The sequence below is a fragment of the Denticeps clupeoides genome, chromosome 16, assembly GCF_900700375.1.
Source record: "Denticeps clupeoides chromosome 16, fDenClu1.1, whole genome shotgun sequence".
NCBI classification, from domain to species: domain Eukaryota; kingdom Metazoa; phylum Chordata; class Actinopteri; order Clupeiformes; family Denticipitidae; genus Denticeps; species Denticeps clupeoides.
In genome coordinates, this window is record NC_041722.1 from 17349124 (window position 1) to 17372245 (window position 23122).

General features: G+C 47.7%; 1 protein-coding gene across 8 annotated transcripts in view; it reads left to right on the forward strand.

Annotated features, from left to right (window-relative positions):
• The first annotated feature begins 279 nt into the window (after positions 1–279).
• The window catches only part of dgkza (diacylglycerol kinase, zeta a), a 62302-nt gene continuing 39459 nt past the window's right edge, over positions 280–23122 (forward strand). For 4 of the 8 annotated variants that reach the window (XR_003742755.1, XM_028956867.1, XM_028956869.1 and 1 more), the window contains exons 1-16: positions 280–417; positions 9482–10329; positions 11390–11498; positions 11699–11794; positions 12789–12866; positions 15095–15151; positions 15370–15468; positions 17087–17155; positions 17297–17368; positions 18227–18343; positions 18722–18793; positions 19137–19232; positions 19305–19387; positions 19481–19541; positions 22058–22171; positions 22246–22386. Coding sequence is in view for 7 of the 8 variants with exons in the window: in XM_028956867.1 (XP_028812700.1) it covers positions 9521–10329; positions 11390–11498; positions 11699–11794; positions 12789–12866; positions 15095–15151; positions 15370–15468; positions 17087–17155; positions 17297–17368; positions 18227–18343; positions 18722–18793; positions 19137–19232; positions 19305–19387; positions 19481–19541; positions 22058–22171; positions 22246–22386 (2073 nt within the window). In the remaining variant the exon portion in view is untranslated. The remainder of the gene's footprint in view (positions 418–9481; positions 10330–11389; positions 11499–11698; positions 11795–12788; positions 12867–15094; positions 15152–15369; positions 15469–17086; positions 17156–17296; positions 17369–18226; positions 18344–18721; positions 18794–19136; positions 19233–19304; positions 19388–19480; positions 19542–22057; positions 22172–22245; positions 22387–23122) is intronic. The other 4 variants (XM_028956870.1, XM_028956872.1, XM_028956871.1 and 1 more) reach the window with 1 other exon arrangement.

Below are 23122 nucleotides of genomic sequence, written 5' to 3' on the forward strand. Positions count from 1 at the left end.
CTCTCTCTCCCTCCCTCCCTCTATTTCTCCCTCCCTGTCTCTCTCTCTCCCCTCTCCTTCCCTCTCTTTCTCTCCTTCTCTCTTTCTCTCACTCTCTCTCCCCCTCTCACTTTTTTGCTCCTTCTCTCTCTCATTCTTTCTCTCTCCCCCTCTCCCTCCCTCTCAAATTCTCCCGCCCCCCCTTCTCTCTCTCTGCCTCTCTCCCCCCTTCCTCCTCCCCTCCAGACACTCCCACTTCAACAAGTCGGCCTCGGCTGACTGGCTGTGTCACACGGTCCCCGTCGCTTTCCTCTGTCTCACTTGCCCCTGTCTGCCTCTCTCGCTGTGTCCTCGTCTCCGGCGGACGGAAAGTTGCTCTGATCTGCGCGGGGGGAAGCGGCTCGGCTCGGCGGCGGTGGTGGCGGCGGCGTATACCAGGTTGTATGTGCTCGGTGTGTGTCGGTGGCGTGCAGGGTGCAGCGCTGCAGCTCGGATCTCGCCCGCCTTGCGCCTTTCAGACGGACAGACAGGGTGATGAAGCCTTCATTTGTGGCGTGTTAAACTCTCTCTCTCTCTCAGAATTTATTCTTATTCTTTGAGTCTACCTCTTCTCCTGCAATTTACTCCGTTAAATAACATGTTCACCCGTGCATACAAGCTATTTGCATCGCATTATGAACACCAACGTCGTATCAGGAGTGGTAAATTGGTGTCATTCGCCGGTCGCATGGCGGGTTCGTGTTAAATGAGATGTAATGTCTGCTCCCACGTGGGAGGACGCAGGAATAACATTTTCTGCTTCTCAGCTCGTTGGAGGTAATTATTAGCCAGGAAAGGCCACTTGCTGGAGAAGGTGGACGTGCCTCAGTTGTGTGACCTGATTCGGAGAGATTATGTTCTGCTTAAAATGTTTCAAAGACCCATGAATATTTACTGCGTGTTTACTCCACCACAGGACGAGGAAAGCCTGGTAGTTACAGTTTATGCTACTGTGTCTGGTCCACAGTCACATTTACACTGATGAAGGAGGACTGGAGTAGAGATGGAGGCGTCTGGCTCACATTTTACACATTACGCACTGCTTCATTGGCTCATGTGACCAATCAAAGATGCCCAATGATTCACGGAACAAGGCGGACCTAAAAGTCCCGAATGTGAATAATGTTTGGAAGAAAGGTCAGGGAGTTATTATGTATGTATTATCTGCTGAAATGCCTGGGCTCTGGTCTGGGTGGTCTGGTGCAGCTACGTGAGATCGGGGCTTGTGCTCGATCGAATTTTTCCGCTTTCGCATGGACGTGTTTGATCTTGCCTTCTGGGAGCGGACGTCCAGTCTCTTAAGCAACTGGACGTAGGGCTGCAGTCCAGGGAAAAGTCGGTGTAGTCATTAACCCTGACTGCTTGTCCTGGAAAAATCTGCCCTGGCCGGCTGACGCGAGCTCCGCATTCGCAAGCATGACAGCACGATCAAAGCGGCTTGCCAACAAGTGTGCTGATCCAGGGTCAGGGGTCGTGTTTTGTGGGTATTATAATGAACCGACAATTCATATTTAATTTATCATCGTTTATCTTTGCGTTTATATAGATTGAAGTACCACGGGGGAGGGGGGGGGTTATATAAAATTTTAAACAATACGTTGGTGACCTGCCACTATTGACAGTTTTTTTTCATTATTGATGCATTGATCCAAAGCCTAGTGATCAGGGCACGACGAGAGACTCAAAAGGGCGAAAACACTGAAATCTCCACTGTACGATGAGGAATAAGACAGTAGCCTGTGTAAATACCACAATCTGTCAGTCTTGGCGTGAAAAAAAAAAAAAAAAACTAACTTAGCTTCCTTACACAACAGTAGCCCAGCTCTCCGAGTTGTGCTCTTGCCGCTCCGCCGTTCATTACCAAGGCTCCGCTGAGCCCACCCCGGCCTCACGCCTCGCCGTTAAACCCCTCTCTAAAGGCCTTAGAAGGAGAGACATGGCAGAAAGCAGAAATTCCGCACCTCCACTCCAGCAGCGGCGTCACACTCTCCCCTCGGCGCTAGTGGATTCGACGTGGCCGCGGTGGCGGACAAGCTCAAGATCCCTCCTTCCGTTCAGATGCCTTGTGTGAGGATGGCCTGCGTGTGTGTTCCTCAGGTTCCATCGAAGGTCAACATTGCGACAGACAGGACTTCTTCGCCTACTCAATTTCGAGTGAATATTCGCTCAGATAGTTAATGAATGTCGCGGAGCGACAGCGGTGGTTAATTGTTGGAACAATCTCTTGGGCAGGGGCTGCGGAAATTTGTGCAAACAGACATTCGTCCTGCTGCCATGCCAGCGCTGGTGCAAGGGGAAACCGTAACCTGGGGCCGCTCACAAATTCACGGAACCCACATGGGTGACTTCATTTTCCCCCAGTTTTTAATTTTGTCCCACCCTCCGATGTGAAGTCATTTTTTTTTCCTACCACCTCCTTGACATCACTTCACACTGTGCCCGTAGTTACTGGTGTTGAGCATCTCATGTGAAAAAATGGCACTGATTTGCTAAATCACTGGGCATTTTATCTTTTTTCTTTTATTAGTAAAATGTTCCTTATTATTACAGTGCAGTCATTATATGTCATTATTGCAGCCAAACTAGCTGGTTAATAAGTTGCTTTCTTCTGGGGCACATTGCACTGAATTGGTAGAGAATTAGAATTGGTAATTGTGCAATTAAACACCTCCAGTTGCCTTTTTCCTATATAAAATCTTCATTTTATGCCCCACCCACTGCTTCATTTGCTCACAAATGACATTGGACACAAACCTTGGTGCACTGGATTCACTCAATTTATGGTTAATCGTAAACGAGCCGCTAATCATCCCGTCAGTCCTGCACTGACATCAGCAACATCAGAGCACACGTTCCCGCCTGGACCGTGAAAGGCATCCCAGTGCTGTGTTTGTGTGCGACCTCCATGCCAACCTCTGCTTTCCCACGATTCACTCTGCTCTAGTGGTATACTTTATGCGCAGCTTTCTGTCGGCTGCTTTGGCCCGACGTTACTCGTGCGGACGTGTTCCTTAATCAGAGTCGGGGTGCTTTTATCCAGACGGTCCGGAGATGTGTCATGACAGCAGCTAGCCTGCACGTCTGGCCAGCACCGACCAGAGACGCCCGTCTTCCTTGATTACGGCACCCTCGGAATTAGCACCGGCTGCCGCACAGCATGGCCGGCTAACACCGGGCTCCGGTTCGCTGTTGCCATGGCAAAGGCCGCCCTGCCAGGAGGAGTTCGCAGGGTTGAGCCTCGCTGCCCATGACTTGACGTTGATCCGCGATGAGCCGTGGACTGAGGGTCAGAATGATGGATGCCGAAGTGGTCCAGATGATCGGTCCCTGACCTCTGAACCACACTTTTAAGTAATTTAAATTGCAATTTAAATCATTTAAACAATTTTTGAACCCATGACAATGCCACAGGGTAATGTGATGGAACTCGGGGCCTGGCATAAATTTCCACAAACTGGTTTGTGTGGAACATTTCCCAGCCTCAGCCTGTTTTGTCATTTTTAGTTAATTTCCATTTTTCCATTTAAGGACATATATTTTTTTGCAGAGGAGGGTCGTTCCAGACACATTTCTTCCTCACATTTATTTGGTGAATTCAGGGGAAAGCCCTGTGACAACCCAATAACCTGTCCCTAGCAAATAAAATGGAAATGTCCCCTTGGAACTTTGCATTTTTAACAAGGGCCCACAGAGCCGAGCAAACAATGATGTGTTTGTGAGGTCATCAAAGTGCAAATGAGCTCAGCTCGAGTTTGACTGGCGTCCTCGTAAATTACAGTATGAATTAAGGCAAATGTAGAAACAGGGTTTTTAATTACTGCCTGATAAATGTGGCTTTGAATTGAACTTCTTCACCAAATGAAGATGAATATGTTGTCTCAATATTTTGATTAAAATGTATATTCAAATAAGGTATATAGAGCAAATAAAATTTATATTCTAGTGCATGCAGCGTTAATCGTGGCATCAATTTCTGCCGAAATCCTGATGAACGTTTTACAGCGACCAGTGAACAGCAGTGAAATGGCACAAGCAATGGCATCAAACACGTCTACAAAGCGCAGCAAAAATGTGTACGGCAATATTTGACGACACTGCTATCGAGTTTCTGGTTGGGTCATAATGAGTTTGGACAAAGAAAAGAAAGATCTCATTTTTATTATCAGTTACTTACGTGCATCAACACTTAGATTTGATTCAACTTTTCTATTAGTCAGTATTCAGTATTGATAATACTGTATTGATCAACATGAAACACACAAAAAAATACTGTAATCGTAATGAATGGGGCTTAAACGAAGCTCTACCTTTTTCCAATGAAATTCTGAAAACAAAGAACTCTTTTCCCCGCCAGGTCTAAATCGACGTGCTGATGCACCCTATTTTTAGGCGGGTTAATGAGTGCCTCCCTCACGCTTACAGTAATTACAATTCTGGCCTGACAGCACTTCAGGCCGCATTGTTTGCTGTGGAGTGATAGCGATTATTGCCGCTTTCTCGGCCCCCTCCCCTCGCCATCTGTCCATGTAAATATAGATAGCAGCCAGGCGCCACCTCCCCACCTATGAGAAACCACGATAATGATGGCAGCGCCGAGATGAGTGTCCTAATTAGCCGGCCTGTACATTTGAAGCGAGGTAGTGGCCGTGTCACCATCACGTCGGCCCCGCATCTGCAGTCGCGGTGCCCTGTGGGACCCCGATGCAAGTGGCTGCGGCGCCTTGTTTGCGTGTGGGTGTGTGGAGCCCGTGGTCTCCTGGTAAAAGTAGATGCGAGGAGTCGTTCTATAACGCTGTATGTGAATGCGCGGGGGGGGGGGGGGGGGGCAACTCCTTCGATTGGCTCCGCTGTCTGTAGGAACACATGCGTCAGTACGGCTGTCACGAAAGCCTCAGCGCTGCAACAATAAAGCGGCCGTTTATTTTTTGCTCTCTACATGCTGTGACTCATGTAATTGTAGGGGAGCTTTTTTTTTTTTTGAAGGTGAAGATGAAAGCTCGCTTTATGAAACTTAACACCCGGAGTCCAGGGGAACCTGCCGTGCATTCAGACGTTCTTCGGCGCGGCGTGGGGTGACTAATTGCCTCTGCATCTTTGAATGAAGTCTGGGTTAAAGTTGTGGTTGGAAAAAGTCGTTCCATCGCTTGATTCTGCATTTCATCTCTTTGGTTTTTGTGAAATATGAACAACTGCCATTTCACAGTGCTTGTGTTTCATATGAAATGAAATGAGTTTGCACATTTATGGCATTTATCAGACGCCCTTATCCAGAGCGACTTACAATCAGTAGTTACAGGGACAGTTCACCCCTGGAGACACTCAGGGTTACTAAGTGGGGTAGTAAGTGGGGTTTGAACCTGGGTCTTCTGCTTCGTAAGCAAGTGTGTCACCCACTAGGCTGCATCCACCAAAGTTGCCATTTACAAGTAACCGCTGGTTGAGGGTTGAATGGTGAAACATTTGCCTACACAATTGAAAAATAAAGTTCAGGTCAGATACTAGAGTGCAAATTAGGACACTAAGAATTACAAGCGCATCTTCGGGTACATGAGGCGTAATTGTGCCTCGAAGATCCAGTTCATCATTGCACTCAACAGTTAGGTGGCGAGGTTTTGAGGTGTAGACAGGTCTGTGTCCTGAGTGTCCCCATCACCTTACTGGAGCACTGGTCCAAAAGGGGACCCCTAAGAAAACAGTTTTTTCAGATACCTCAGTTCCCAAATCAGTTCTCCAAAACACTCAAAACGCACAGAACCACAAAAACAGCGTGACTGGTGTTTAACCTTCACAGAGTCTTCTAGACCACCCCACTGCTATGCTCCATCCACCGGCTCCCAGTAGCATCAGATCCAAAATACTGATGCTGGCCTACAAAGGCAAACATGGGGCGGCACCATCCCACCTCAGAGCCCTTATTATACCTCGCACCGCACGTCACTCTCTCCGACCCTCCAGTACTCCTGTCCACCGCTGAAGGTGCGAGGAAGACACTGGTCTAGACTCTTCTCTGTCCCCTACGTGGTGGAATGAACTTCGCCTCGAGGTCAGAACAGCACAGTCGCCGAGTATTTTTAAACGGCAACTCAAGACCTTCCTCTTTACAGAATCTACTTGTAACTTTCTTACAGTCTGATTTATATAAGAAAAAATCTACAACAGAGTGCACAGAATGATTGTATTCATAGTTGGGGTCCTAGTGAACCAGAACTGTTCGTAACCTGAAAGCATGTTGTAAGTCGCTCAGGATAAGGGCGTGGATAACGGGATGATAAATACCTTTTGTCGAGCATCATAAGTGCCCAATCTGGCAACACTGGTAGTGGCCTGTGTGATGTGCTCGCTTGGCTTCAGGCTTTGATTAACGCATGTTTTTGACGCATCAAGGATAAGCGGTCAGAGGAGCGACTGCTGGATTCACCACGATAAAATGCCAGATGACTGGGGGTGGGCTCGCCTTCTCTTTCTGCCAGCTGGCCTTTTAACCTCAGCTCCCACAATGCCCTGGGTTAGAGATGGAATTCCCGCTCCCCCAGTGCCGGGCCACATCGCTTTCCCCGGTTTCTGTCTCTGTCACGTTTGTTTAAAGAAGTGGCTCTGGGACAACTCGCTCTTATTGCCTGATATACAGGCCGCAGCACTTTAGAACATTTTCAAATGTTACTTATATGGTGCAGCACTTGTTGATCTTAAAAACTGTCTGAGAGAGCTGACACGATGCCGGACAAGGCATGTATTGCTATCGTTATCATCGTTCTGGTTTTTATTTATCCACCATCAGAAGTAGAATTAGAATTGCATTCAGCACTTTCATGTATTTGTCTGAGAAGAATTAGTTGGCACCGCTCTGCTCCGCTCTTCTCCTCTCCTGTGAGGGCTGTTGGCCTTTCCGCTGATTAACTGATAATAGGCCGTGATTATAAATGAAAAGTAATGCAGAGACAGTTCCCCATCTGGTTATTATTCGGAGGTCTCGTTGTGCTGCTGAAGTACAGACGAAGTCATTTGCAAGATCGACGTCAACTTTTCTTCAGATAAGAACGTGTTGCGTCTGTGCCCGAATTGATTAAGATGATGCGTTCTCTGCGTGCATATATCCGAATCAGCTTGTTTGTGTGGCGCTGTGTGGGGTGCGCACATGGCACACCAACGGGAACTCAGCGGGGACATCGATGTTTGACGTCATTCTATGTGTCTTTGGGCACATACACGTTAACTGTATATAGCACAACCCTTTTTTTGGCAATCATCATCTTACCTGCACTTTAACCCGCTACTTTAAATTGTAAAGAATCTTTTATATTCTATTTAACTTTATCTGAAACTGTAGCTTGAATGTGCATCTGCTGGCTTGCTCCAAACGTTATCTCGCCGTACTTGTATTGTACTTGACGATAAAAGCATCTATCTAGTGATCTATCATTGGTTGCATGTGCGACCAAATTGGTCACGCTCCAGAGCCCTGCACTTTGACCTTTATAGACCGTAGTTGTGTAGGTGGTGATGCACAAAAATGTGTATATAACTTGGCGAGTGTTGCTGGAGGTGTGAAAAAAAGGGGCGTGTTTGGGGTTTTGGCACATGCAGATGTTTTTTTTTTTTTTAATGTGTACTTTTATTTATTAAATTTTGACCAATCGTCCGGAAAAGGCCGATGTTACTGAAGGAATTTGCCAGCGACGAGGCACCTAGCAGTACCTCAACATTGCATAAATATTTGCCGATGCTGGATACTCGATCCATGCTTATGTAACAGATGTTCCCCCGTCGCCTGTGTTCCTCCATCGGGTCCGAGCGGCCCCGTCGCTCCGGGCCGCGGGGCGAACAGCGCGTTCCCGCAGACAGCAGCACGCCGCCCAGCTCTGCGCGGTTTCACCTGAATGTGGGTATTGTGTTTTTTTATTTTTTTCATATACAAGAAAAGCTTGTGGCTGTGGGTTTTATGACCTTTTGCGGCTCGGCAGCTGAAATGCCAGAGGTGAGCTTGCACTCAGGGCGTGAAGAATGAAGGAAATAAGACTTGTTCAGTTTAAAACGCTCGAAATCGGACAAACATCCAGCGTGGCTGGTTTCCTGGGAATTTTGCCGCTGTTCTGGTTCTAGTGTCTTCCGTCAACCTCCACTCGCTGCGTGCTTCTCAAATGAAGATACTCCGATGACATGAGTCCGTTGATGGCATCATTTTTCCGTACGCAGGCACAGCAATTTCAGTGATTACGTTTCATGAAATGATCGGTTTGCTCTAGAAGTAAGTGGTGATTGAACCTGGGACTTTTTGGGTCGCTTGGTACCCGCAGGTGTTTAGCGTGTGATGTTTGCGTTCTGGAGCTCACAGCCTTTAACTGGTGGTTAGTTTCTGAGGACAGGACAGCTCTACGCACCAGAATAGACAGACAGAAACAGGAAGTGGCTGCTTGCTGGTTATCGGTATGAAAGTGAAAGTGAAGGGAGGGTGTGTGGGGACGATGCTTTGCTCAGTGGCACCTCAGTTGGCACCTTGGCGGGATTCGATCCGGCAACCTTCTGATTACAGGGCCGTTTCCTTAACCGCTAGTCCATACCACTGCATGTTGGAGAGGAAGAAGTAACTACCCACCCCGCCCCTTTTTGTTGGTGTGTAATTATTTTGGGCGCCCAGAAGCTTAAATGTTGGGGAGCCGTCTGTAGGGAATATTGACAGCTCTCACAAACCCTACTTCCTACATTTACATTTACGGCGTTTACCAGACGGCCTTATCCGGAGCGACTTACAATCAGTAGTTACAGGGACAGTCAGGATTAAGTGTCTTGCTCAGGGACACGATGGTAGACTCATTAGGCTGTCACCCACCCTACTTCCTGATTCTGGACGAATGTGCCCCACGCCCAGGTGTAGCGCAGCGTCCATCTCCTCCCTCCATTTCCCTCCGTTCTCTCTCTCTCCTCGTCTTTCTCGTCGTGACACTTCATGCCATTTGCTGGCTTTTGACATCAGCTTGACAAAGATACAGGCGGGGGACCTTCACGAAAGACAAAGACCCATGCATCACGTTTTATGGGAGAACACTGTATCCTCGAGCCATGCGGGTTTTTTTATTTTTTTATTTTTACCGTTTTCGATGTTAAATTTGTGTTCGCGAAGCGGCTCAGCTCATGGAAATACGATCCACTGACTTTCTTTTCAGTTTCTGTCACTCGAGAGCCAGATTGGATTTCACCCCCTCTTTTATCAGACGCTCGGAACGGGGAGATTTCATCGGCGGAGGCTAAAAATAGCCCAAGGCTTTTTGTTGGCGTTGCGCTGGGTGGGCCGCTGTGTTCGAGGTGGCGTAGAATTGATACCGAACGACTCACCGAATGTCTGTTTTCATCCGCATGGCGGGACGGTCCGGGGTAATTGTAGCTGACGGCGAGATCAAAAGCGCAGCCCTGCACCCTTTCGTTTGAATGAAGCGAAGCCGGTTCTCTAACCTTTTTACCCCGACAGCCGCCGGAGAGGAGCGCTCCACCGCCCGTCCTGGACGCCATGGACACGTTTTTCAGACGCCACTTCGGCCGGGGGGCAGAGGTGTGCCGGTGCAAGAGGCCCAGCGTCTCGGTGCCGTCCGGCAAAGCCCGGCGGCGCTCCGGCGCGGGCCTGCCCAGCGTGGTCCTGGCCCAGCGCAGGAGGTCCAGCGTGGGGCTGCCCAGCGTGGTCCTGGCCCAGCGCAGGAGGTCCAGCGCCCAGCTGCTGACCGTGGCGCTCCTGCAGAACCGGCACGCGGCCCGCCGGCGCTCCAGCGCCACCACCTCCTGCCTGAGGCCCAGCTTCTCCGTGCGGAGGCGGCGGGCGGCCAAGCTGCGCACCATCGACACCCACCTGCTGGGCCCGTCCATGCTGCTGGCCAGCCTGGTGCAGATGAGCGTGGACGAAGAGGCGCGGGACGACGGCAGCGAGGACAGCTCCTCGTCCGACTCGCGGGCCAGCGGGGAAGACGAGGGCGGCTCCCGGGGGGACTGGGACCTGGCCGAGGGGCTCCGCGCGCGGCCCGGGATCCGCGCCCCTCGCTGCCTGCGCCGCAACTCCTCGCACCTCCTGCCGGCCGACGCCGTCCGCTCCGGCCCCATGGCCTACGGCCTCTATGGACGCTACCGCCGCTCCAGCCAGGTCCGCCGGCCGTCCTCGCTGTCCCCACAGGGCGGCGGGCTGGGTAAGACCAGGCGGAGGAGCTCCCTGGGGGCCAACAGGGGCTCGGTGTGTCTCTACAGGGACTGCGCTGCCTGCTGGAGGCCCGCCGGCCTGCTGCAGGGCACCTACTACGACCCCCGGGTGGAGACGTGGAGCGGGTTCCTCTCGTATGTAGACCCTTATCTTTATCGGGGTCTCAGGCCAAGCCCTGTGTATGAGTGTGCGCATGGTACGGGGGCCCATTTTATTTGATTTTAGTTTTATTATTTGGGAATGATGATCCATCAAATATTTCGACCAGTGCTTAATTAACCGGTAAAGCGGGTACCGTATTAATGAATTGTTCTCGCTCTGCAGCCCCTGTCATTTTCCTAATTCCCGTTCCGATAAAGTGACATCGCTAGCGCGCGCCTCGAGGGTGCGTGGTGACTTGGACCGTGGAACTGGGAATGAAATTAGGCTCATGATCAGTCTTCATTGGTCTCGCCGCTTCGTTCTGGCAGCCCTCCCGTGCCAGAGGACACCTGTAGAGCCGCTTTTGCTGGATCTGCAGAGGTTTTGCGATACAGCATGTGATTAAATGTACGTTCAATGCATCCCAATACGCTGCGTGAGAGACGACGGACGTTTTTACACAGTCGGACCAGGTAGAACAGAGCTGGGGTTGTAAAGTTGATGTGGAAACTTTCCACGGAAAAAGCGACGCCTCAGTCCCGCCCCCTTTTCTCAAACTTGCTCTTCACGCCCTTGTTAAATATTATTATGGAGAAAATGTGTAATGCGACCCCGGGTGCGAGGGAGGACATCGATGTTAAGATCTCCCCGCGTGGAGAGGGTCACCATGACGACGGGTGACTCACCTGAGCGCGGTCCTCGTTTCCCGGGATCTTGTACGTTCGGAGCAGGCCCCCTCTCTCTCTCTCTCTCTTCTGTTCTTTTTATGTAAGATTGCGAACGCGGACGGGTACAGGTTTTTTTACGGGTCCATCTCCGTTGTGGGGCCGTCACTGGTGGCGGGTGATTGCCGGGTTGGAGAGCAGCTAACGCCGCACCAGCACTCGGTGGCCGCACGTACTCCAGCCTCAACTCGCGTCCTTTTCTGCTACTGAGGTGTTGGAAGTGGCAACTTTTTTAATCCAAACTCTCTAGATTAACATAACTCGTAAAATGAAACGGGCCTGTGTGTCCATTTTGTGCTTCACGCCTCTTTGTATTGTCCCACCACAGGAAGGCCATCGCTAAGTCGGGACTGCAGCACCTCTCGACCCAGCCCAGCGCCTCAGCCCTGGCCAGGAGTGACCCGGACCGGGAGATCCGGAGCAGCGTGGACTGGAGTGTGAGTACCGGACTCCCCCGATCGGGTCCAAGCGGCGCCGTGCGCCTTTCCTCCGGCCCAAATACGGATTAACGAATGAACGTGTGCATAAAAAAAAAATAATCGATCCGAATCAGACACCCAGTCCCTGTTACGTACATGGCACGCGGTGACACGGGGTGTGTTCATGGGGCCGACGCTGTGCGTGTGTGTTTCTGCAGGAGAACGCCCTGTACGGAGAACACATCTGGTTCGAGACCAACGTCTCGGGGGACTTCTGTTACGTGGGGGAGCAGCACTGCTTTGCAAAGACTCTGGTGTGTGAGATAGCACGTGTGTATTTTTAGCCTGTGTGTCCTGTATTCTGAGCATGTGGTTTTTTTTTTCTTCTTCTGTGGGTTGTTCAGAGCCTGTGTGTGTGAGAGTGAGAGATATGTCAGTGTGCATGCGTGCTGTTCGTGTATTCTGCGTGCCGGCATCACTTCCATCCCCAGATCCTCCTGAATCCCCCAGCAGCCACTGCTGTCAGCAGTGGAACGGAGTAGAGGAGGGAAGTGAGGGATTAACTGCACTCTGGATATGAGGAATGAGGAGAGGAGAGATAAACACGAGGGTTTGGGGTTTTTTTGGCTGACAGGAGTGAAGTTAGACCCAAAATTCACGGCTGAAAGAGCGAAAAAGATAAAAAGCGTCATAAACTGAACAGCCACCTGCTGGGCTCATGTGAAACAACACCCCAGGAAATACATTCAGTTAACAGTACGTGAAGTGAAGTAAAGTGAAGTGATTGTGCAGCACAGCACACGGTGCCCACAGTGAAACGTGTCCTCTGCATTTAACCCATTATCCTTAGTGAGCAGTGGGCAGCCATTACAGGCGCCCGGGGAGCAGTGTGTGGGGACGGTGCTTTGCTCAGTGGCACCTCAGTGGCACCCTGGCAGATCAGGATTCCAACCGGCAACCTTCTGATTACGGGACCTCTTCCTTAAGGAGGGTTTTTGGGGTAGTCGTTGCCTAGCGGTCCGCCAAGTTTCCACTTGAGCACAGCACCGTCCCCACACACTGTTCCCCGGTCGCCTGTCATGGCTGCCCACTGCTCACTCAGGGTGAAGGTTAAAAGCAGTGGACAAATTCACTGTGTGCACTGTGTGCTGTGCTGCTGTGTATCACACTTTAACCGCTAGGCCACCACTGCCCCTGACATAAGACTGCAAGAGCAGAAATAATTTCATCATTCTATGGGCCCACAGGCAGGGACATTCTGGGTAATGGGCGCTGGTTTATAAAATTTCTGTCTTCGTGTCTCTACAGCAAAAGTCTGTGGCGCGGAAGAAGTGCGCCGCCTGTAAGATTGTGGTGCACACCATCTGCATCGAGCAGCTAGAGAAGGTAGGCAATGCGCTTTCTGTGGCACTGGCAGGGGTCGCTGCCCCGCCCGTCCGCGTGTCTCACCTGCTCTCCCATCCCCAGTTGTCCCGAAGGGGGGCACGGCTGCCAGGCCAGTGTCTGGATGAATTGACGCACAAAGACCCGCCGTTCCGAGTGAGACCCCCACGCCTTTAACTCTCCAGCATCCACGCTCTGGCTCACTTTGGGGTCCGACAGCGTTTACGAGAGAGACGTCTGGGGAGGTCGCTGGTCAATTTGCATCTATGCCATTTATCAGCCCTTATCAAGAGCACCTTACAATTAGCATTTGCAGGGACATTTCCCCCCTGGAGACACTCAGGGTTCAGTGTATTGGCTCAGGGACACAATGGTAGTAAGTGGGGTTTTTTAATGTAGTGGCGACACTCAACTCAACATCTCACCGTATCAGACAGACGCTGGCAAAAATGCTGGATTCCAGTTGCACGGTGGCGTGAAACTTCGTTGTCAAACTTGTGGAACTCAGACTGCCTCTATTGCCGACCAGGAGTCTCTCAGATCGATGCTGCGTGTTTCAATTTACATTCCAATTCAAACAGTTCATATCGGTTCAAAATGTTTGATTAATTACAGTTCATATCCTCATTCGCTGCGGGACTGACAGGCAGTAATAATGATATTCATGTAAGGAATAAAGTTCCTCTGCTGCTGAATTTTAATGGTACTTCTGTGAAGTGGTAATGATTAGCAGATGAGGTGTGTGTCGGTCAACCAGCCAGTTCCCCTGAGTCTCTCTCATTTCTTCATCTTCACCTCCTAACAATAATCGTCTCTCCACAGGCCTGATCTCAGGGTTAATGAAAGGGTTTTATCTTTAGGGGCAAAAGGATGATTTCATGTCGTAGCTGTGCTTTTAATAAATTAACATGTGAAAAATAACGGTCAGGATGAAATTAAATCGTCTCCTGTCTGAAGGCCTGCCTGCACCTGAACCTCAAGCTCATTAGCCTCGAACCGTAGGTCAGAAATGAGGTTTGACTTGGTTTCTCCCTGCTGTTGTAGTCACTGAAACCATTTGACTCTGTTGCATAGCAACCAGTTTCTTGTTTATCTGCTTACTTTTTAATTTTTTTAAATGATTTCTTATGCAGCTCTATTTTGCCGCCTAATATAGTGTCCAGTACGATATAAGCAAATCATTTCTTGTTGATCTTCAATTTTGCTGCATTGTCTTACCTTACCTCTTGGCTTATATTCAGTGTTTTCAGTGTCTGATGTGACCATTTATAGATTGTGTATAAAATATATATATATATATATATATTTGAACATAAGAACAAAACGCAGGTCTTGGGAGAACGTTCACCTTCCAGGCGTAAAATGTCCTGAGCCAAAAGTAGCCAAACGAGCACTTGCAATAGATTCCAAAAATACTACTTGGTACAGCCGAATAAATATTAAAGTCAAATATTTAAACGCAAACATGGTGCTTTAGAGTCGCTGCTGTAACTTCAGCCGATGTCCCCTGTAGATGTGTGTGTAGGTGCGGGTGGCCTTCAGGCGGGACTGTGGGCTCCTGCTGGTTTTGGCGGAGGTTCTCTCAGCGGGAACGTCGATTTGCAGACATTAGCCGGGGGCTCATGATCAGCCCACCTGATTGGGCGACGCCGGAGAGATCTGTTATTACACAGGACCCACACGCACTTGTGATTGCTGATTGCTCTGCATGTGTTCCCTTTATTTTTAGAGCCGGAACGTTCCTTCTTTTCCATTTGATTCACCGGACCCCGGCGGCTTGTTGTGTTTTCTCACTGAGCCAATCATACGCCTCTTCCCTCATGGATTGCATAAACCGCCTAATAACACTAACATGTCCATCATCCTGCTGAAACTGGGGCTCACTGATAAAGTGGCATGATGGGTAATCGGGTGTGCAGCAACGTAATGTAAAGCATATTCACGCAACCTGAGGATTATTCATGCTGGACGACAGCGAGCTGCTGGCCTGATCTGTGTCTCGGGGGCATGACGCAACCGCATTAAATAAATAAACTTTCCAGAAAAGTGTTCTTATGTTTTCTCTGGATGACTCTGTGGGATTTCGATAACATTAAAGAAAATGAACTCTCGTCCTGGTTCACTTCCTGGGGATTCGTTTTGCCTTCTCAGATGGTTAATTTGCAGTGAATCAGTGAATCAGTTCCTGACTGTTTTGTGATATTTTACTTTCTTTTTTCGTAATGTTTTAGATCAATTTTAGATGTAAGCCATCCTTCAGGGAATCTGGATCCAGGAATATACGGGAGGTGAGTGTCTGTCTCAAAGCGGAATGTCTGTTTTTCCATGAAACTCACCTTTCACCTTTCCTTTAAATGTGATTTCTTTTAAAGCCCTCCATTTAGCCCTTTACTGCTTTTTTTATTTACTCCTTCTCTCCTCTCTCATTCTTTCCCATCCGCCATGTTCCCTCCTGCTGCGTGTGCCCTTTGACCTCCTCTTTCCCATCATGCCTTGCTCTGTTTAGCGGAGCTGCCGGCGCGGAGCTTTTAAAGGGGCCCGGAGCCTGCAGAGGCTCAGGCACCGGGCTAAGCGCAAGGAGACAGACAATGTAGGCAAGCACCAGGTACCAGCCCACCCTGCAGCGCCTCCACTAACAAGAGAAATGGCCCTTTATCACATTCCTGGCTTTCACAGGATAGAAGTTGTCAGTTTTATTCCTTTCGTATTTTTCCCAATCTTCCACAAAGATTACATGCCGTGTATGTACAGTAAATATACAGCCGGAGAAGAGAACAAAGAAAAATGAATCGCAATTATACTGAAGCAAGCGCCAGCCAATCAAACACATTTCATTTACATTTTACATTTACAGCATTTATCAGACGCCCTTATCCAGAGCGACTTACAATCAGTATTACAGGGACAGTCTCCCTGGAGCAATTTTTAGGGTTAAGTGTCTTGCTCAGGGACACAATGGTAGTAAGTGGGATTCGAACCCGGGTCTTCTGGTTCATAGGCGAGTGTGTTACCCACTAGGCTACTACCACCCCTACTACCACATTCAGAAATGTTCTCAGACACGTCGGCCAAGCGGTTGGGTTTTATTAGAGGTGATTATGTTGATGCAAGTGAAAAACCACTCGGTTGCTGACATATGTAGCTGCATTGACGGCATTCATTTATTTGAACATTTATCTATTTCAATTTTGACAGCCCTAATATACAGTTCACAGTTTTGGTCCTTTATCTTTTACGAAAGCAGAACCCTCTGGCATTTTCACTGTCATGTTCCGTCAGTTCCTTACCAAAAACTACCTCCATTACATGAAACCTGGAAGTTTGAGAAGGGTCCCCCAGTAACCAGGCATGTAGGTTGGTTTTCAAAGTCAAGAATCTTTCCTGCTTAGGACAGTCCTTCCAAGTCGAGTCTTTAAAAAAATAGTGAAGCGATTGTCATTGTGAAACACTGCAGCACAGAACATGCTGACGAGGCGAAATGTGTCCCCTGGTTTTAACCCATCAGCGTGTGGGCACCTTGGCAAGTTCGGGATTCGAACCGGCAACCTACCAATTACGGCCCATGTCCTTACCCGCTAGGATAATGGAGCGGTCTGTGTTTTCAATGGCAGTCCAAAACAACTTAACCCCTCACAAAAAGAGTGTATTTTAACATATGATCAAATTAAATTTTTTTGGATATCGTGCAGCATGTGTGGTGGATTTTGAGTATTTTTCAAATGCTGTGGATGAACAGTGGGATTTGTGTCCCCGGATACTCTACGGATTGATGGCCCAGCTTCAGAACGTAGACTCCAGCCCCCTCTAGTGTCCTGAAGTGTGCATTACTGCAGCAGGTTCACTCTTACTCACACTGTCCGATGTCCCTGCTGCTGTTCATCCTGGATGAACTATTATTCCGGGATCAACACCAGACCAGAGATATCAGGTCATTCCACTGTCCCTTCCTTTTCTGTCTCATGGCTTCTGTCCCTTCTATATTACTGCACTGCCTTCTCATTCGAGACTTTTGTTGAATAAAATATATATATAAATATGTAAATTTGTATTATCTGTATTTTATGTGTGGCTGGCAGTTTTGTATTTTTCTGGTGGATTTGTCTGTGGTTGTACGGGACAGAGGTCATACACTATCACTATCCCAGCGCATTATTGATGAGAGTGTGGTGAATACTTCATGAGTCCACTAATGAGAACTGATTGACCTCTGAACTTTGCAACAGCCCTCCATAGTGCGTCACCACTGGGTCCACAGGCGGAGACAGGAGGGAAAATGCCGGCAGTGTGGAAAGGTGAGTTCCCCCTGAGACATCTTTCATTTTCATGCTTCCACTTGCGGTGGGTCTATAAGGCTGGACAAAAGTTGTCTGATGGAACATTAGTAGGACGTACGTTGCAGCAGTACCCTTCCTCATCACTCTCACTGTCTACAGGGCTTCCAGCAGAAGTTCGCCTTCCATAGCAAAGAGATTGTGGCCATCAGCTGTTCATGGTGCAAACAGGCAGTAAGTGTGAAAATTATACAACTATGAAATCCATTTCATTTTACTAGACTAGTGATTACACAGGTCGACAGGTCGAAATGATCAGAGATAAGTTCATGAGAGTTTTATAGTGTTTTTCATGCTGATTTCAAATCTACAGTTTTGATGATGAAGGTAGTTTAGAAATTGTGTTAATCATCCAGTTTCTGTTACATGTGTGGTTCATTCACGTCGAAAGCACATCACCCGATTACAACAGACCATAAGAATGTATGCAAATTGTACTTTGTCTGTCCACTGGGTGACTAGAATAAATCTGGGGCTCTACATGTGATCTGCACACAAGGAAGGAGTCCAGCATCTGCTTGATCCCTACCAGAATCTGGACTGTCATTGAAAATACGCTTCCTCCATTCACACCTCGAGTCCTTCCCGGGGAATTTTTCTCAGGAGAGCATTTTCATCAGGACATTCCGGTAATTGAGCGGCGCTACCAAGGTTTCTGGAATGAGAGCATGATGCCCGACTTCTGATGGATTCCGGACACAGTATACACAAGACACCCATATGCTAAGCGTTTTTGTGGTCGCTGACTGACACTGATCCTCATGTCTATGCCACAGTGTGCACCTTTCTGACTTCACACTGAAAATATTGAAAATATTGCTTCATTGGTGTCCTTTGCAAACTAATATTACTCATAATTCAGAAAGTTGATGTGAGTGAAAAAAAAACTGAAATCAGCATGAAAAACTTTAGAAAAGTGTGTTGTATGATAAATGCTGTAAATGTTGTGGTTTATGATGCTGCTGTAATATATTGTAAGTGGCGGGGGTTTAGCGCGTGCATTGGTTTATTTCCTGGCGCCTCTGTCCGCAGTACCACAATAAGGTGACGTGCTTCATGCTGCAGCAGATCGAGGAGCCGTGCTCTCTGGGGGCTCACGCCGCCGTCATCGTCCCGCCCACGTGGATCATCCGTGTACGCCGGCCTCAGGTGAATTCTGCCGACAGACGCACCGAAACATCCTGACGTTTATGATTAAAAGGTTTTATCCTTCCGACGCGTTTGCCGTGGCCTTTTCGTGAGTGAACTGATGTGTTCTCGGCCGATGATGGGTAGAACCGAAGGCTCTTGTCGGAATCTGAATGAAAGGCGCCCTTCCGTACGCTTCAGCTCCTGTCTGGATGCAGGAATGTGGCCGACAGTTGATCATGAATCCGTAAATTCTGAGAAGTGCATTACCGTCTGTGGCAAATGAAATAACATTTCTGCCAGAACTTCTTCTCAGGACCCTTCTGTCATTAAATGGCAACAGCCGTTTTGAACCGTTTCAATGCACAGCTGATAAAAACTTTTGTCTTTCCTCCCCAGTCATCACTCAAGTCCAGCAAGAAGAAGAAACGGACCTCATTCAAGCGTAAATCCAGCAAAAAGGGGGTGGAGGTAAAGTGTGTTCTGCAAAGCATTCTTCCTAAAAAAAAAAAGGGATGGAGGTTGTGACGGGACGTTTTCTCGTGGTGTCGTTCTTGGCGCCACTCGGGTGGCGTCGCCATTTCATGCTCAGCAACCTGCCGACATTCAGCAGGATGCAGACGCACTTAATCCTCAGATGCACTTAAAGCTCAGGTGGCTGCGCAGCCGGCATATCGATTGTGACTCCAGCGGCCCAGATGTGACTGTAGCTTGACATTTGACAGATTTACACAGAGGAACAAATGTTACTTTCTGTGTCTACATTCGTCGCTTAACGTCATATCTGTGTGTTTTGGGGTTTTTTTCCATACAGGAGGCTCGCTGGAAGCCCTTCATAGTCAGACCCATCCCCTCCCAGCTGATGAAGCCGCTGCTTGTGTTTGTAAATCCAAAGAGTGGAGGGAATCAGGTGAGTTCAGAAAAACAAAATCATAATTTTTACATTTAGGAAGTGCATAGATGGGTTTTTTCCTCCCTACAGGGAGCCAAGATTATCCAGTCCTTCATGTGGTACCTCAATCCACGCCAAGTGTTTGACCTCAGTCAAGGTGGGCCGAGGGAAGGGTGAGTAATCAGCTGCAGCTTCTGCTTTATAACCCAAGGTTACACGATTGGATGCCGGTGCTAAACCTCTGCTGGTCTGTTTGTCTTCTCAAGCTTAGAAATGTATCGCAAGGTACACAACCTCAGAATTCTTGCGTGTGGAGGAGACGGAACGGTACGTGCACCGCACTGTACACCTTCAGAAGCTGTTTTAATGATGGAACAATATCAGTCATGAATCAGACCATACATAATATTTGCATTTGAAGGGGTTAAATATAGTTGTTTTTGGCATCAAGCTGCCTTTTTAGTCTTTATTAGTCTTAGTCACGTCCATACTCATTTTAGTCTAGTCAAGCTTTACTCGATTAAGAGTCTGAGCATTTCAGTCATATTTTAGTCAGAATTATCCAGGAATATTTTAGTCTACCTTTAGTCAAGAAGAACTGATATTTTAGTCTAGTATTAGTCAGTGAAAACTTTATTTTTGTCTCATTTTTGTAGGAGTGCAATTCTGTTTAACCCAGTCAGTATAGTACAATTACCTATTAGAACAGACAAAAAGATACATTTTCTTTTAGTCAAACCTATTTCATAATTAAAACAAAGTTATCTTATTATTATATTAGCGTTACCTTATAGATTCATGTCACGTTCCTAAGTCTAGGGGGTGTAAGAAACGCGACATGTGGAGAGGAGGACGTCCCCTGTTACACACACCCTTGTCGGGTTTCTTAGAACCCTAGACTTAGGAACGTGACAAGAATACTCCACATCCTTTCCAGACACAGATGATGTCTTGCTCGTGTGAACAAAAATGAAGGCACATTGTAGTATCTATTTTTATTTTGTAAATGACATTTAGTTTTGTTTTTATTCATCAACTATATTACATTATATATTTTGTTATAGTTATAATCACATGACCAGCATTTACATTGCACTCTGTCTCGTTTTCGTCAAGTCAAAAAAGTTATTTGACGAAGATATTTTATCAGAAATTTCTTTGACGAAAAACAACACTACGGGTAAGACACTCGCCTATGAACCAGAATACCCATATTTAAACCCCACTTACCACCATTGTGTCCCTGAGCAAGACACTTAACCCTGAGTGTGTCCAGGGGGGGACTGTCCCTGTAACTACTGATTGTAAGGTGATAAATGCCATAAATGTATTTAATTCAACACAGATTAGGAAATTTGTGCAAATCCTAATTCAACCTTATTTTACATATTTTTGGCGGAAGCTGAACAGTTAATGAACTTTTGAACTTAATATTATTACCAGTTTATCCAAAATTTTATTCACAATTACATCTACAAAGGGCATATGTTGTACCAGCGGGGTGTGTTAAGGGTGAAATGGAGTTTGCACCCCAAACAGCACAGGCTGGAAGAGCAGAACCCCCATTGAGATAATGAGGGCGGCATGAGACAGAAACAACAGACAAGGGAGACGTAGCAGCCGAGGTAAACAAGGGGGTAATTAGGGGACAAATAGAGGAGGGTGTAAAACAACACGGAGTGGATCAGGCTGAAACAACAGATGGAAGACTGGAAGCTGACAGCGCCAGGATTGGTCCAGCAGGGGGCGGCGTGACGCAGTCTTTTCCCAGCCAGATAGAAATGTCATTGCTTGAGCCATGGCTACATTTAACTTCACTATTCCTGTTTAATAACACCAATATTCATATGAGATAAGGTCTTTTTAGAGATTTTTATGTTGATGTTGTAAAATATGAAATTGTTAAACACATGTAACATGATGTAATCATGTTCATTTTAGAAGAAGAAAAATATTAACATAGTCACTAATTCAAATCAATGATAGTTTGAGTATGAACCATCACATTGCTGCGATCTCCAGATCCTGCAGGTTCACTCCCTACAACATTCGCAAGATTAGGCCTTTTCTTTCTCAACAGGCTGCGCAGCATCTCGTCCAGGCATTGTTCATCTCGAAACTCGACTATTGTAGCTCTCTCCTGGCTGGAGCCTCTGCAGTCACCATAAAACCACTCCGGATGGTCCAAAATATGGCAGCCCGCCTCATCTTCAAACAGCCAAAACACACCCATGTCACTCCTCTTCTCACCACTCTCCACTGGCTCCCAGTAGCTGCTCGCATTGAGTTCAAGTCCTTGATGCTGCCTACAGGGCTGTAAATGGAAATGCACCCTCAAGTCAACCCATCAACACACTACTAGCCAGCTACACTCCTGCACGCCCTCTCAGATCTGCAAACGAAATGAGACTGAAAATTCCCTCTTCACGGGGTCTCCGATCCCAATCGACTCTGTTCTCCTTCGTTGTCCCTGGCTGGTGGAAAAACATGTTCCTGATCCATTCAACTAGCCGAGACTACCACCACCTTTAAGAAGCAGTTGAAAACCCATTTTGTCTAACACTAACATGCACACACACTGCACAAAATAAAATAAATAAATAAAAATTAGTCTAGCACTTAACAATTCCCCAGCATGTTCTTTTCCTGACAAGTTCGGCCTTATCGGGGCTCTTTGTTTTGTAACTCAGAATCTATAGAAACCGAATGAGAATTGCTGGTGTCTTCCTCTTGTAAGTCGCTTTGGATAAAAGCGTCTGCCAAGAAAAGTAAAGTAACATACTAATTCAAATAAATGATGTTTTATCAATATTTTATCCATTTTGTGTTGTGTGTTTGTGTAGGTGGGGTGGATCCTCTCCACCCTGGACCAGCTGAATCTAAACCCACAACCCGCAGTGGCAGTTCTTCCGCTGGGCACGGGAAACGATTTGGCCCGGACCCTCAACTGGGGAGGGGTAAGTCTGCTTAGCATCAGTAGAACGCCTGCATTGGGGACAGTCGTGGTGAGGCCTTTCCCCTCTCTGTCCAGGGCTACACAGACGAGCCGGTGTCCAAGATCCTGTCCCACGTGGAGGACGGGAACATTGTGCAGCTGGACCGCTGGAACCTCATCGTAGAACCAAACCCTGAGGCTGGCCCAGAAGACAAAGATGATCAGCAGACGGACAAGGTGAGACTCTTCTCTGCGCTTTTCTACTCAACTCCTTCTTTCTCAATTCAACTTTTCTCTTCTCTTTTGTACTCAACCCTTCCTTACTCTTCACTCTGTCCTGTCTTCTCAACTTATCTCCTGTACTTTCCTTAATTCCACTCTTCTCACCTCCCCTTGACTGTTCTGAACAGGTTAATTACAGTGGAAGTCGTTTTTTGTCATTAAAATGAACACACAGTCTTGGTTTGTGTTTATGGTGGAAAAGACACATCTTGGTGTAGAGTAGCCTTGATGTTTCCCTGAAACAGACACAAGATATCAGATTCTATTACTGTGCCAATGTGAAGCTGACAGATTTGATGGTCGTCTGACATCTTTATTAACCAAGAAAAGGTTGTAATTAGTCAGAACAATGGGACGCATGCATGTTAAAGAATGGCGAACAGTCGCTGCGCTCATCAGCTGTAATTACTGGTATATCGGGAATCCCTCGCCGCTGATAAAACTGAGAGCGGGAGACAGCGGCGTCCTGGACATGAGGGGCTTTATCAGGGGGATTGAGTGGGAACACGAGGGGAACCAGAGCGGCAGACGGCTTCATTGTCTCAGAGGCAGAAAGGCATGAGATGGACAACGGGCAGGATGTGGATTCGTGTGTGACTGGCCACTCGACTGGCCGAAATGTCCAGCCTGGGATTGATGCCTTGTAATTACACTCCGTTCCGGGCTGTGATGGCTCGTAAAGTAGATTCTC